A 15,547-nucleotide genomic window follows, 5' to 3' on the forward strand; every position below is an offset into this window, starting at 1 on the left:
CATCTGTAATATGTAAAATTTTATCTAACAGAGTGTACATTATTTAGATAAAGAAAACGTTATTGGTATCAAAAAATTACATCTAGAATTCTACATGATAGAATCGGTTCAAGAGTCAAGACCATCGCCGGCCTCACATATTTAGGATGCACACCGCTTGTAATTATTAATGAAAAAAACAATACCTTCAAGAAGAAAATGACACGCACGCTACTGTAATTATTAATTAGGTTGCATTTGTTAGGAATTTTCAGCACTTTGTATGCAATGCTCTCGAGATCTGTTCTCCCGCTTGTTTGTGTGTGTTTTGGCCAGTGATGAAACAGGGCGCCAAATGTTACCCGGCCCGTGACTAGTTTTCGCTTCTTCATGCCCTACAACAACCTGGTAAAAAGGCCAGTCAGAATGTGCTAAGGTGGATATGGGGGTGGGAACGGGATCATACATAACATAATGTTGGATACCTTAGAGCGTGGCCTTTTGATACGATATTTTGAAATAAGTTCTTTTGACCTTTGGCCAGTTCAAGCCCCATGCATGTTATCATAGGAAACATTGCGTCTGAATCTCCGATTATAGATCATGTTAAACATTTATAGAAAAGATTGACCTAGCTTTTACCTGGTTGTTCTAGGACATACTCCAAGTAGTAAAGACTTGAATGGGCGTGGGTATTTCACCTCTGGGAGATGGTTTCGTTGTGTGAATTAACGTCCAACTTTACAAGATACAGGTTGATAGAAAGCCAGGAAGCCTCAAACTAACTCGAAAAACATTGTCTTTGTGAAAAGGGCAGACCCGCCTTAGAACAGGTGCCTGGTCACAAAATTTTGAAGTTCATGAGCTGCCAATGATTACAAGCTAGTGAGCTACACATGATAACACAAATCAACACTACACATGCTTGGCCAATATTATCTACCCAAATCATCACCCCCAAAAAAAGTGGGACAAAAGGCGAAAGGAAAAGAAAAATAACGTAAGTTAATTTACAATTCGTGGTCCAGAGGCGGCTAAGCCATTGCCGACTCTAACGGGCAGTGGTGGCTTTTTGCTTTTCGCAAGGCTACACTGGGGGCAAATGTATTCCAACCCATCTGTCTTCGCATAGTCCTATTGCCACATCAGCCAATATCAATATATAACCTAAACTTCGACATTCATGAAACTTAAACAAATGGTTACTCTAGGTAAGCAATTGTCTACCTTGAAAGTGCCCAGCCCTTGTCGTCTATCACAGCCAAAGTGGGCCCATTCTCCACATAACCCACAGTTCACCCAGTCGCCTAGAGCACTACTGCAAATACATTTAGGATCACATGTTAGATTATACTGAAATGGAATATAGTCTCAGTGGATACACTAGACTGAAATCAAAATTGTCAAACCTGTGGCAAATCAAGCAACACTCCCCATCAACATCGTCGTGTGCAAGTTCGTATTCCAGCAAATATGTCTCATAATGCCTCTTTAGTGTGTTCCCTACACCCTATATGTAAAAGTGTGCATGATTAGAGTTGTTGTAAGCATCTAGACCCTCAAGGTATGTTTCGGTGATTAATGACAACCATTATTGTAACTAATGAGTTTGTGCAGCTTAATAGATCATTATCGCTCATTTGGTCATAAGTCAAAAGAGGCCCCTAATTTTCGTTACTCAAAAAGGCGATCTCGGCATTCAACTCAATTATATGTCAAGACTAAGGATCTTTCTAGTCCTAAGTGTCATAAGGTTGAGAAGGACACTTAGGTTAGTATAGGTTTTTATAGTTTTGTAGTGATCGCACTATTAAGAGGGGTTAAGGCTAAGTAACTTGAGCATGGACATGGTCATTTGAAAATGGATGCACACAATGGTCACTCAGGTTTCTAGAAGCTCAAATAAGTGATTCTCAACTTATATCTCAAGAATATTTGGATTTCATTCAAGACTCAAATCAGAAAAGGCAAAATCAGAAAAAATCCTTAACACCGGTTTAACCGACGCTCTCACTTTTCTATACGTCGGTTAAACGAAGTCAGCAGAGTCTGGACAAGTCAATACACCGGTTAAACCGACGATGTTTGAATTTAACGTCGGTGCAGTTGTCTAGAGACTTGGTTTTTCAGTTGATCAGTGGACAACTACACTCACCGATTAAACCAATGATACGTCGGTTAATCTGCCTAAGTTGTAACGGCTAGTTTTCAGAAGGTGGCAATTTACATTCACCGGTTAAACCGACGATGACTATTGGAGGTACGTCGGATTAACCGGCGCTACGCAGTTTTCTGGCAGCTTTTTCTCCAACGGCTCTATTCGTGTGAGCTGCCTATATATTCCCCTCCAATGGGTCATTTTACTATTCTTGACACCAGACAACATCCAAATACTCATACTATAATCAAGAGCCACCTTGAGCTTCATCATTTCACACACTTGTTCATTCAATCAATCAAGAAGCAAGATTAAGGACTTGAGTAGAGAGAAGCTTGTGTGCATCCGTTCTTGGTGATCGGTTCTTGCTCAAGTGAAGGCCTTAGCTTGTTACTCTTGGTGATTGGCATCACCTAGGCGATCTTGGTGATCGAGATGTTTCTCGCGGAGCTTGCCAAGGATTGTGCGAGCCCGGAGAAGAAGATTGTACGTGGCTTGATCTCCACCACACCGGGATGGTGAACGGAGACTCTTAGTGAGCGCCCTCGTTTCCGTGACTTGGGAGGTGACAAGACTGTTTGTGAGTGTCACAACGTGGATTAGGGGTGTGTGCCAACACATCGATACCACGGGAAAAAATCCAGTTGTCTCTTGTCCACTTTCTTCATTCAAGCATTTTCGTTCATGCAATTTATTCATGTGCTTGACTTAGGGATCATCACTTTGCTCTACCTTGCTAGGCTTTACCTCTCTTTTTATCTCTCCTAGCTTGTGTAGGTAGCTTAGTTATCCGGTTGGCGAATTGGTGCCTTTCTAGCTTTGCATAGGTTAAGGTTGCTTTACCTCGTTTTAGAATTTGAAAAAGGCCCAATTCACCCCCCCCTCTTGGTCCATCGATCAATTCACCCCCCCCTCTTGGTCCATCGATCCTTACAGTTGTATTATGATGGCAAATGGGCCTGATTGTGATGTAGCATTAAGTTCCGAAAATAATAATTTTCAGCAGTAAACAATTAGCATCATTTACTCCATATAATAGCTGAAGTTGTGCGAAATTCGGAACATCTTTTCTATATACTGAGAAAGCAGGGTAATAGTATGTTAACATCAAAACTACAAAAACATGGCAGAACAGAAAATAACAAATTCAGAGTCTTATTGGGGAAGCTAGTAAATATATAAGACAAGTAAATACTTACCGTCATTTTGTTTGTAACTGTATGGTTGCGCATCTTTGAAAAGACTTGACCTTTCCAATTTATGCCGTTGCCTACATAAAAGCCACCTCGGGATACCACCTGAATGATAGCAGTCAGACTATTTGTCAGCAAAATCATTAATTCATTATAGCATCATCTGTTGTTTTATTTATTTTTCGCAATATCTTCTGTGCGATAACAGCAGCTCTAGAATAACAGGAGTTTAGAAGCCTACAGTTTTCATGTTCAGCTGTTGTTGTACAGGACGTATTCTAGTTCTCTTTATTTCCTAGATCTGTGATACCATTCATGTCCAGTACATGTTTTTGTACAGATTAAGTTTTAGCATAGGTCGACTGACTCGTGTCAGTTTTTGTAAGGCTGAACATTCTTCTCTCTGTTTTAAGAGCAATGGGTTTATTCCCTATCAATATAGAAAAATAATTTTTTGGCAGCACATAGCTGATACAAGAGAACAGCAGAAGTGTTCAATTACCTCTTTGTATAAATTATATAAATCAAGGCGCTTTGTATTTAATACTGCATCAGGAAATTCAGCCAGTCCACCTTGAGGTACGAGTCGGGTGTGGCCCCTCTGAAGTAGAAACTGCATGACATCTTTCAAGAAGTCTTCCTGCAAAAGATACCACAAAATGAGATGGCTAATTGCTAGGAAGACGTAACAAAACAAAAGGAAAAAAGGATCGCCCAAGAAGCGTACTTCAGAGCAAATACGGATAGGTGACCGATCACACCCATGCTTCTTCATTGGTAGAGGATTCAATGGAACTGATGGTTTAACACGCGGCAGCCCATATGATGATTTTCTTTGAGTAGCTGGGACAACAGGTAACACACTATGCTTTACAGGTGGAGGGGCTGGCAAGCTAGGCTTAACTTGACTAGCATCATGAATGGTAGACTGAGATAAACCCATAAAGAGATGCATTTGTTGCTTGGGAGAGTGGGGAAGGGGTCTCATTGTTGCAGGCTTTAACCTTGGCTCCAAGGATGAAAGAGAAGACCCTTCAGTAAGATGCTTATTATCCTCTCTAACTCCATTTGCGTCAAATGAAATTTGTTTTGACTCGAGACTTCCAGTGAATCTATCCTTAGTAAGGGAGGCTGACCATCTTGATAGATGGGCACATGGAGCGTTTTGAATCGCTTGATCTTTGCACTGGTTAGAGCAAAAGAAAATAAGACGATCTGCATCCTGCCTGTCAAATGAAGACACTGGTGTGCCATTTACACAAGCAATTCCAAGTGCAACCAAGCTTCTGTAAGAGATTTCTGGTGCAAGATGTTTCAAAACCTAAGCAATGAAACATAATCTCCATTAAGAGATGAAAATGGATCCACTCATATAAAGTTATGCAATGAAACAGGGATTGGAAGAATGTGGTTCAGACAACTATTGTGTAAGTGAGGCCTCTTGAATAAAAAAGGCACAGTTAAAGAAAACAGAGTCTTCATAGCAGATTTATGTAAAGAGTGCAAGCACAAAACACTTGTGACTAAAGCCTTGTTATTCCCCTGGGGGCGGGGGGGGGGGGGGGGGGGAGCATTCCCCAGCTTCACTACTAAGGTCATGTTCAGATGATTAGCTTGAAGCAGATAAAGAACAGGGGAAAGAATTATACACTAAAGCACTAGGTACTAACATAAACTGTACTTGCAGCAAAACACAGAATAAATTCCCTAAAACAGAAAGCCACCCAACAGAAGGGCACAGTTCTACAATTTGAATTTTGAACTTTCAAGTATGAGATACTTTTCCAAGGGAAAGCGCAACTCCAGACCTGGAGTACTAAATAAAGCTAGTGTTTACAAAATGCAACCGCAATAAATAAAGGTGTGAAGATCATTGATGTTCACTCCTTTTATGAGAGGCTGAAACAACCTATTTTTAAATAGGGATGCAAGCGGGTTCATCTGCGAGCCCACAAATAGGTCATTGGTGACTCACTTGCATCCCGACTCTTAAACAAAGGGAATAGAATATAACCGAAAACGCAGAAAAGAATGCTATATAGTAAGGTTTGCAGTTGCACCAGATGATGACTGAAAAATAATTGGGTAAATTTTCAGACATAAACATAACTAACAATCTGCTTAGTGCATCAATTGAAAACTTCGACGAAAATTAACCTGTGCTGCCCATTTAGGCAGGGTCATCCAGACTTCAAAAGTAGAAGCTCCACAAGCCAAGCACATGGACGGCAAAGGCTCAGCTGAAGATGACTTATTATCATCACCATTCGATAGAGCACGAACTAGCTGGCTCTTAATAATTTCATTCTTGATATGGCTCTCCAAAAGCTACATATGTCATAAGGCAATATATGAAAAAAAAATCATATAAAGATAAGGGCTAAGAAATGCTCCATTATTATAGAAATTGATACCTGATCATCAAAACAAGTTTGAGCACTACCAGAAACAAGAAGTGACACATGTGAAGAACTGCAAGTTGTGATATCACAGCGCATTGTAACAACCCCATGTGAAAGAGTTTCAGCTTGTAGAGGCGGAGCAGCAGCACTGGAAAGAGAAATGCTGTGAGCTTCTGCTCTGAACAAAAATAAACATTTCTCACAAACAATAATATTTTTATTTCTATTTTATTAAGACCACAAGCACTGATATTCACAACAAATAACAACAGTCTAGAGAAAACAGCAGCATATAGAATATCAATAGTGGACTTAGTAAGAATATAGCTTCAAGCCTATATACCAGGTAATCAATGAAAACACAAATCTGTGCCACCACTTTCCTTTCAAATGTAGTTAACTTCAGTTTCTGTTTGGTTGACACTTCATAGTCAAGAAAAATTATGATATATTAGTTAATTTTATGTGCGTCAAATTCGAGCTTCAAAACATGCTTAGATCAAATTTATCAACATGATTATTGAAGCAACAGCAAAGAATACAATGCAAACAGGCATTCTGAGATCAAGAAAATTATAATATATTACAAGAGCACAAGGCCAAGCATACATTGTAAACGTGACCCATGCCCAAATTATAAAATGTTTGATGTGCCAGAAGTTATGAGATATGTTGCTTAAGATGTAGCGCACAGGGGGTTCAAGATACCTGACTCGGTTTTGAAGTTTACTGCCACGAATCTGAGACAAGTAAAAAAGCTCAGCCATCAATAAGGTTCTAGCAAATATGCTCAAATAGAATGCTAAAGAGATTTAAGGATATTGATTCAATAGAACAGCCTCTGAAGACACCTTTATTTAACAGATCATAACAATTTTTTGTCGCTTAACAAAACCTAATTATGAGTTGAACTTGAACACTAGTGATAACTTAAATATGCATCCTTTGATATGCATCATATAGTACTGGGATTCACAATTGAAATGCAAGCTAATTGAATGAAATTAGAACATATAACCAACCAATGCCCTAAAGGGTGGCAAGCAGCTAGCGGGTAGTCACCCCACTTGTCATGTGAGCAATTCATTTTTATCAAGGCTGCCTTGCATGGGCTCAACTGCCAAAAGACATTGCATTGCCCTTTTTAGTTGGTATGGTTTAGTTTCTTAAGTTGGGAAAAGAGGTAAAAGCTAACCTATATGAAGCAAAAGCAGATTCCCAAAACTGTTTCTCTCTGCCATCCACATTAAATGACATTTACTAATTTACATATGAGTACATGCTGCATATAAATTAGCGGTCCTATAATTCCTATGACAAATACTAAAAATGCAAAATTCCAAGTTAACATCAGTGTGCTGCATATAAATCAGTGTGCTTAGCACTAACTTGTACATAGGCGTAGCTGTTTAAAATGACACTGTTGCTGTTCCTATAGTTCCTACAGCAATAAGAAAAAAATTACAAGTTAACACCTCCTCCCAGCAGTTCAATGAACTAGCACTTCCAAGTAAAGATTACATCTATTCAAAACTCAATACTTTTCTGGAACCTAATCTTGATTACTAGAAAATGGGCGCATACCTCAACATTCAACAGAGCATTCAAACCATCCTCCAGTGCGCCCAACAAACATGCATCCTGCAATCAATACAGTTGTGCAAACATTGTTTGGAACAAGAAAAAAATTGAATGATAGACTGAGGCATAACCACTAAGCTTACCAAGGTGCATGGCACTCCACAGACAAGAAATTTCATGTTCACATCTTCGTCATATATTTTTATAGCCAGAAAAGCTTCAGAACAACCTTCTTCCTCATCCACATCATTCTCAGCAGGGATGATATTTATTTTTGGAGCATCCCCAAGTAGGCGAGGGCCAAGCTTAACACTTTCTACATAATTATTTCTTACACAATATAGTCGAAACGAGGCATGTGCAAGTTGAAATGCATCCCATGTATGGCTGCAGGAACTACATCCAGAATACCCAAATGTTAGATGTGAAATAAAAAAATGGCACAGACCAATAATGTATTTATGATGGTGATACCTTTGAATGACTGATATTAATGCCTGGCGAAAATGAGATGCTGCATAACATGAAAATGAATTCCTCCAATATATCACATATGGTATCCCCTGAAGGAAAGGATGTCAAGATTACATATTGCTTGTCGTTCAAAAAAAAAGATTACATATTGCTCAATTAGCACTTAAATTCCATAAATAACAGTCACTTTGTTTAGGGGGGGAAGGTTCATTAGCACATTCTAATAATCAATACCACCTAAATTTGTCCAGATGAGACACTATAAACATATATGCGCTATCTCCAGACTAACTCTGGCAAATGTGGAATAAGAACCCACTCCTTGAAAAGAGGTAAAACCAGTTATTAAAGATACCTTTGAATGAAGTGACTGGGCAAGCTTTCCCCCTATGGGAACTTCCAAATAAACCTGTGTGTAGTGCGTACACATTAGTAACTATACAGAAAAAAAAAGGAGATGAAAACAACATAATAAAAGTAAATTGAATCATTAGTAGCAAAGCATCCAATCCACATGCAACAAAATCACATACCAGTTATATTAGGCACAGCAATCAAATCTCAACGATACAAATTAAAATTAAGCAATTTCAGGTCACAATGCTAACCAGTAAACTTAACTATCCGAGTCCCTTTTACAGAGCAATTTGAACAGATTCAGCATCCAAACTGTACAGGCCATTATCAGAACTAACAGTGATCAGCAAATGCAATTTCTAAAATAGCGTAGTTATAGCCATAGCTAATCCTCAGGAGATAGTTCCCCAAGGACCACAACACTATCACCTGGATATATAGTGTGTGCAGTGCAGTTATAGTGCAGTATGCAGATTGTCATGCTGAGCTACCGTTTTCAATGCTCAAGATGAAACTATAGATTAACGTGCACTGACGCATCTCATTTTCTCCAGTCGAGTAAAAACTGATGAACAGAAAATTACAGCGATGAATACACATTATGTGTCTATTCAATAAAAGTTTGGAGCTTACTATGGTCGGAAATGGTGGGCTGATGAGTGAGCTAAATGTCTGCGGGTCAGATAAATCAGTATCGCCCCAGACGAGTGAACCTATCTCCTCATTCTCTAGCTGCTGCCCCTGAAGATACAACAAGTTAGGTTGCACCGCCTGCTGCACCTCTCTAAATTGCTCCACCGAGGGATTGATCAGCGTGTGCACCTGCATCCCCACCTTTAAACTGATAACTCAAAACAAACATCTGTCCACAGTACACAGCAAAACGAACTGACCTCCAATCTCCCACAGGAGACGAGCTCCGGGAAGGGGTAGGATGGACGCACACGCTTCGGCTCAGGCACCAGGCGAGCTGGCGTCTGCTGCTTCTCGGCGAACCTCCCACATCGAATGGCAAGGAGCACGCAGTTCTGTCGCGAGGTGCTCTGGATTTGAGACATGGCCGAAGGAATAACTAGCTCCTGGACCTCAGCTCATGCCAACACTGAACCTGCAACAGAAAATTGGAACAACACATAGATAAACCCTCACAAAAATCCGACCAAAACCCGCCAGAGTAACCGGACCAACCCAACCGGCACACATGGAGACCAAATTGAAGCCCGGGGCTGAAAAATCCGCTTACCCAGGGCTGCAAGGACGCCGGCGGCAGCGCAACCTGGAGACCAGGAGCAGATGGGATTCGATTTTGGACAGGAAGGAAGGGTAAAGCTGCAGGGCGAGAGAGGACGGAGCCCTAATTTCTCCGCGAATCCCCCCAACCAGAATATCGACGGCAATGCGAGGGCGCAGGTGCGGTGGCGATCTGCGAATCGCATGCGAGCCTCCCGTCCCAATCCAATCCGGTCAAACAAGCATTATACCGAATCTCGAAAAAATAACCCCACTAGAATTCAAACTAACACCACCAACCGTTCCCCGTCTTAATTAACCCCCGCGGATTTGGAACCCAAGGAACAACTAGCCGAGCAGGTAGGAATCCAGACGAGAACGAACGCGCCAGGACGGGTGCTAATTGTTGGGCGGCAGGGCAGAGGGCGAGACGAACCGCTCGGATTGGGAGAATCACCTCGCAGGCGGCGGCGGGCGTGGGCGCGGATTCTCCTCCTCAAGCGGCTTCTGATCGATGCTGCTGCCACCGTTGCTGTTTGCGGGCTTCGGCGACGTGGATCATGACGATTCATTGTTCCTGAGGAGGGACGGTGAGAAACCGGAGCGCGGATTAAATTAGCTTTTACGAATCGGGAATGCGAGGAGGAAAAACGATTTTTGTTTTGTTTTTGGGACGAGATGGGTGGATCCGTGGATGGATGGGTACCTGATGCTGGCGCCGCACGAGGAAAAGATCCGACGCCGCTTCGGGAGCTCGGGCGCGGGGGTTCCTGCACGCCCATCTGCCCAATCGAATCTGCTCGACGGCTCGGTTTTCGCGGTTCGGGAGTCGGGGAACTGGGATGGGATGGCAGAGTCAGAGCGTGTCATGGTATCGTCACGGTGTGGTTTCTTCGGTGCTGTTTGTGGTTTCTCCTGTCTCGTTCGGTCGTTCCTCGGCCCTTTTCTTTATGCCAATCCCGGTGGTTTTATTTTTGTTGTTTTCCAAAAGTAAGTATCTCAAGTCGAGAAACGAAACAATACCCTTCACTTATGCAAAAATTGAGATGCAGCGGAAACTTGTACAGGATGCAAAAAAAAAAGTAAAATCAGTGTATCGATATAACACGTTGAAACTGTTCATTTCAGATCCGTAATCCGCTACTATTCACAGGCTGATTTCTCTTTTTTATTTTTCATTGTACAAGTTTTAATTGCATCATAAATTTTGCATGACAGTAGATGCTTGCATGCTCTATCTATTCATATTTTTGTTGGAATTTTAGATACACATATAGGATTGTCAACGTATTTGATAACACGGTAACACCTAACCGCTGGTAATACTAGAGATGTTCTCGTTGTTGTTTGCATAAGATTTTATAAACTTGCATCGTATAACCTAAATGAGATAAAGCAAATTGAGTGGATTTAGTGATTGTGAAATGTTGGTGTTTGGCAGTCAATTTAAACGTATGAGACTAACGAGTGGGTGGGCTCAAAGCAGATGCCGTGCATTTATTGAGCATGCATAAATGGAGGCAGTCAATTTAGAGGTATGCATCACATCAGGGTGTACTTTTGCATCCGCTCATGCAGACAAACAGCACTCGGCTCTGCGAGTTTATACGGATCTACTAGTGCACGTAAAGTTTATATTAGCAACTAAACACGCCTATGCTGCAGGAGAGAGCATACTATTTTGTAAGAGAGAGTATACGAGAGCTGAGAACATGAGATATATGGAGCCTTCAAAAAAGATTTCTTAATGGAGTATAATCATTTCTGTCTTCCAACTCATCTAGTAGTATATTTTGCACTTTTAACATTCTTCCATGACTTAGTGCAATAGGAAATTTGAAACAATGGCAGTGAAAATATTTGGATAGCAATGAAGGAAGTGCTATAATTTTAATGATATTGAGAAAAATCTCTGCACACTCTTGATTAATTGGTTGTAAAGAGTCTTTCGACCGGCCAAACATCTAAGAGGTGCGACCTAGCATATAAAAAAAGGAGTGGTGTATCTTTTTACCTCCCTAAAAGAATGCAATGCATAGTGACACTAAGTCATATGAATTTTATTCCAAGCACGGCAATATACGCCAACAAACAATTTACATAAGTAATGCTCGCATGTAGGGTTGGATATCGAGCCAGGGCTCGGACGAGCTGGCTTGGCTCGGCTGTTATCAAAACGAGCACAAGGCGCAGCTCGGCTCGGCTCGTTTGCAGCTCGAGCCAGCTCGGTTTGGCTCGCGAGCTAAGAAGGGAGGGGCTTCGAGGACACGGTGGGTGAAGCGGGCAGGCCGCACAAGCAGCAACAGCGTGAGGGCAAAGTCAGCCAGCTGGCCAAGCAATGAGCAAGGCGGGATGAAGCACAAGTTAGCATGAACCCAGCACAAGTAGCAGCTAAGAAATTCCCAGCTCGAGAAAAGGTAAAGAGAAGAAAAGGGGAAAATTTGTGAGGGACGATAGGAACAAAGTCTTGCAACAAATAAAAACAAAGGAAACACTTTCCGATGAGAGTCAAACTTCCCGTGAGGTGCTTGTGGCGCTGCACCTAACGATCAGCATGGCCTTGAGCGCGCGGCCGCAGCATCCTTGACCTTGCCGGCAACACTGCACCACGAACACGTCGCCGTTTGCACAAAGCTTCATGCCTCAAGCTGCCTCGTCCTCCAAGATCGAAGTGCCGCGAGCAACGGAGAGAGCAGAGAGGTGTGGCCGGTATTCTACTAGCTACGGCAGTGGAGGGCGGAGGACAGTGGAGGGAAGGGAAGGGGGCGAGACAGGCACGGCGCGTGCGAGATCTGATCCATGGTCGTGTGCTTGTATCTCCGCGAGAATGGAAGGCGGCGGCGGCGGAGACTCGACCGCTCGCGGATGGATAAAGGTAGCGGCTTGGGGAAAATCGAATTGGGCCGCTAGATCGTGGGGGGCTATAGTTTGTTTCTACCCTCGTCTTGTCGAGCTCGTGAGTGGCTCACAAGCAGGCTCGAACTGGTTACGTTATAAAAAAAATACTAGCTCAGCCCGTTAGGAAAATATAATAAGTTCTAACAAGCCGAGCTAGCCGAGCTAGTCATAAGCCGAGTAAGCTAGCGAGCTACGAGCTTTTCGTCCAGCCCTACTCGCATGAAAACGAGCCACGAGCTTTTCGTCCATCCTTACTCGCATGATAGCAATGCTATCTTATGTTCAGCCACCACATAGGCAGGAGTAAAATAGACCATATGAATATTTAAATACACTTCGCATGAGCAGTAATTAAATAAAATAATTACAATTACTCCAGTCAAATAATGAGTAGGCTAATTAAAAAGTTTACATCAACGTTGAGGCGCACATGACGATGGAAAGTTCACTCTACGAATTGTTGCACTTCCCCAATTCTTCAATTTTTTCTTGCAAAATTGATTTTCAAGAATTTGATACTCTTATTTGCATATCATGCTTTTTATGCGCATTGAGCATATGAAAATTTCTAAGTCACATACATGCGTACTGCTACTTTACCTCGAAGAAGAAGAAAAAAAGGAGGAGGAAAGAAGCAAGGTTGATGCAGGCCTGCAGCTGAGGGAAGAATGAAGAACATCCACCGTCCAATATAGTAGATCCAACATTCCATTCCATGTCATCGATGGTTAAGTACCAGAGAAATTTTAGTCACCTGAAAATTAGCACTTCCCTTTAAATGCAAATCGGGAATGCGCACCTCAAAACCAGCAGTGGCGCTCCAAATTCCCACTCCGGTTAGCGGTTACCGAAACGATCGACGTTCTGCCTTGCAATTGCAGATCAACCCGCTACGTGCGCCCTATTAAATCGCCCACTCCTCCAGCGAACGAACAGAACCGCCTTATCAGCTGCTCCGATCCTAGCTTCCGCTTCTCACACGAAATGGCAGCCGGATCTTCCAGCGACGGCCTCATCGCCGTCGTCGACGACTTCTACTTCTCCGTCCTCGCCCACGGCCGAAACGACGACGACGAAGACGAGGCCGGCGGCGACGAGCTCTTCCCGATATCCGACGAGAAGTACGCCGCGGAGCTCCAGCTGCAGGAAGTGATCATGTCCTCTGCCGTCGCGGCCACGGTGGGTTCGTCCTCGGCCTCGCCACGTCGCGGCAGCACGGCCGCTGCGGCGTCGGCTCACGGCACAGGTGAGTGCTCCTACGCCTCCTCGTCGTCGTCCCGGCCGTCGCCGCCCCTCGCCGCCGCCGCCGCCGCCCCCGCCGCCGCGACGTCGCTCGTCTTCTGCAAGATCTGCATGGACGCGGTGCCGCCCGCCGACGCGTACCGCGCCAGCCGCGGCTGCGCGCACGCCTTCTGCGGCGGCTGCCTCGCGCGTTACGTCGGCGCCAAGGTCCAGGAGCGGATCGCCGACGTCCGGTGCCCCGAGGAGCGGTGCGGCGGCGCGCTGGACCCGGAGCTCTGCCAGGGCATCCTGCCCCGGGAGGTCTTCGAGCGGTGGGGCGCCGCGCTGTGCGAGTCCATGCTGCTGGGGACCAGGAAGACCTACTGCCCCTACAAGGACTGCTCCACGATGATGCTGGTGGACAACGACGGCGGCGGCGACGTCCGCGACGTCGCGGAGGCGGAGTGCCCGAGCTGCCGGAGGCTCTTCTGCGCGCGGTGCGCCGTGGCGCCGTGGCACGCCGGCGTGACCTGCGCCGAGTACAAGGGGCTCCGGAAGGGGGACATGGGCAAGGAGGACATGCTGCTGCTCGAGATGGCCAAGGGGAGGAAGTGGAAGCGGTGCCCCAAGTGCGAGTTCTTCGTGGAGAAACGCGATGGTTGCCTGCACATTACTTGCAGGTACGTAGTAGCATTACTGTTCCCTTTTGTTGCATCCATTGTTTCTGCTGGAGTGAACTGCCGTACTAGAAATGTTGAGGCATTCTTGGGGTGTTGCATTTTTTCAGTCAATTATATTAGCCGGAATTGAGCTCTGCTTGCATTCTATGCAGCCCTTAGCAAACCTTTAATGTCTTTATTTGCAATGAGAAAAATATTGATGGGTATGAGATTTGCAGATGTGGCTTCGAGTTTTGCTATGGATGTGGCGGCCAGTGGGGGATAACTCATTCTAGTTGCAGCACAGCCTGAGATGTGATGGAAGCGATCTGGGATAAAAGCTGGTATTCGGAACGAGAAATAGTTTCAGTATTTATCATCTTTTGGGTTTGACTGGTAAAATCTGAAGCTAAATGTCTTCAAACCGGGAGAATTGGTTATGTTTTACTGGATTTTCCGCATACTAGAATGTGTTTTGCTATGGATGCGGCGGAAACTGGGTCACATACAAGTGTAATGGTGTGAATTCAGTTTTCAGATTTTTTGTATGATCTGTCTGTTTGATGTACAAACTGGGAGAATTGGCTACGTGTTTCCTGGATGAGTGGCAGATTCAAGATTTGATTATCCCCAGAATGCTGTTCAAAATTTAACGTCCAATTATCCAACATCCTCTATGATGTCGCTTCTTTCAAAAGAGCTTCCGATAGCAGATTATGTGTCGGAACAAAGGCGATTGGCCAATTCAATTTGAGATCTCCGTAACTATTTCCAATAATGGCTGGATTCAGTCCCATATCAAAGAACTTTTACTCGCGTGCTAATGATCCCAACTTCCTTTTTAGAAGAGAAAAGTCTATTTTAGCATATGAACTTGTCATTGAATCTGTTGAAAAACACCCCTCTACTCAAAACCAAAAACCTTGCATAACCTAAACTTTTAATACCGATCAAAATATCCTCCTTGATCATATCAAAACTGTTTCGCAGGTGGTTTTGCTAACGTGGCAATAGGGACCATATTGTCAAGAATTTCTCCTCTCCCCCTCTACCTCTCCAATGGCAAAATTTCCTTGCCGTCGCAGGCCCCCACCGCACACACCTCCCCCTCGCAAGTTGCAGGCAGCAACTTAGCGGCACCACTGCACCCCACGCCGGAAATGGGGAACAGCCGCAAGAGCGCCAACTTGATGCAACTGGATGACACCTCCTTCCGCGTCAAGCTCCCCGCTGCCGTGGCCGATCGTGCTGTGGGTGAAAGTGTATTTGGACCTTTAAGTGGATTTTAATGTTGATGATATGCATAATTAAGGAGCTAATGAGATTATCAAGTGTTGGATAGGTTAATTCAATAAAATAAAATATATGCGTGAAAAGATGTCAATTTTAATCGAT

General features: G+C 43.8%; 2 protein-coding genes across 5 annotated transcripts; one reads left to right on the top strand and one right to left on the bottom strand.

Annotated features, from left to right (window-relative positions):
• Nucleotides 1-734: 734 nt before the first annotated feature.
• LOC112897030 (AT-rich interactive domain-containing protein 4-like) lies at nucleotides 735-12,283 on the bottom strand. 4 transcript variants are annotated; one of them, XM_025965201.1, is made up of 17 exons: nucleotides 10,081-12,281; nucleotides 9,388-9,951; nucleotides 9,038-9,252; nucleotides 8,778-8,966; nucleotides 8,143-8,196; nucleotides 7,788-7,876; nucleotides 7,457-7,709; nucleotides 7,317-7,373; nucleotides 6,441-6,472; nucleotides 5,745-5,880; nucleotides 5,488-5,658; nucleotides 4,058-4,651; nucleotides 3,833-3,970; nucleotides 3,337-3,435; nucleotides 1,389-1,489; nucleotides 1,207-1,297; nucleotides 735-1,113 (listed from the first exon to the last, which is right to left on the bottom strand). In XM_025965201.1, exons 3-17 carry the CDS (start codon nucleotides 9,200-9,202, stop codon nucleotides 985-987), a joined length of 2,298 nt encoding a protein of 765 aa, XP_025820986.1. In that variant the 5' UTR covers nucleotides 9,203-9,252; nucleotides 9,388-9,951; nucleotides 10,081-12,281; the 3' UTR covers nucleotides 735-984. The 4 variants fall into 4 exon arrangements, with proteins under 4 accessions (XP_025820986.1, XP_025820985.1, XP_025820984.1 ...); XM_025965200.1 differs by having other exon boundaries at nucleotides 7,457-7,876; nucleotides 9,832-9,951; nucleotides 10,081-12,283; XM_025965199.1 differs by having other exon boundaries at nucleotides 7,457-7,876; nucleotides 9,811-9,951; nucleotides 10,081-12,283.
• A 973-nt stretch (nucleotides 12,284-13,256) lies between these two features.
• LOC112898301 (probable E3 ubiquitin-protein ligase RNF217) lies at nucleotides 13,257-14,464 on the top strand. The gene is made up of 2 exons (XM_025966652.1): nucleotides 13,257-14,173; nucleotides 14,392-14,464. Exons 1-2 carry the CDS (start codon nucleotides 13,257-13,259, stop codon nucleotides 14,462-14,464), a joined length of 990 nt encoding a protein of 329 aa, XP_025822437.1.
• Nucleotides 14,465-15,547: the final 1,083 nt, after the last annotated feature.

Source organism: Panicum hallii, chromosome 6 (assembly GCF_002211085.1).
Source record: "Panicum hallii strain FIL2 chromosome 6, PHallii_v3.1, whole genome shotgun sequence".
In the NCBI taxonomy this organism is placed as follows: Eukaryota; Viridiplantae; Streptophyta; class Magnoliopsida; order Poales; family Poaceae; genus Panicum; species Panicum hallii.

Coding starts and splice junctions, on each gene's coding strand:
- LOC112897030 (XM_025965200.1), bottom strand. CDS start 9,202: ATGTCTCAAATCCAGAGCACCTCGCGACAGAACTGCGTGCTCCTTGCC. Junction 7,877..8,142: donor CCCAGTCACTTCATTCAAAG/GTATCTTTAATA, acceptor CCTTTCCTTCAG/GGGATACCATATGTGATATA. Junction 1,490..3,336: donor CAGTTACAAACAAAATGACG/GTAAGTATTTAC, acceptor TTTTACATATAG/GGTGTAGGGAACACACTAAA.
- LOC112898301 (XM_025966652.1), top strand. CDS start 13,257: ATGGCAGCCGGATCTTCCAGCGACGGCCTCATCGCCGTCGTCGACGAC. Junction 14,174..14,391: donor TGCCTGCACATTACTTGCAG/GTACGTAGTAGC, acceptor TGAGATTTGCAG/ATGTGGCTTCGAGTTTTGCT.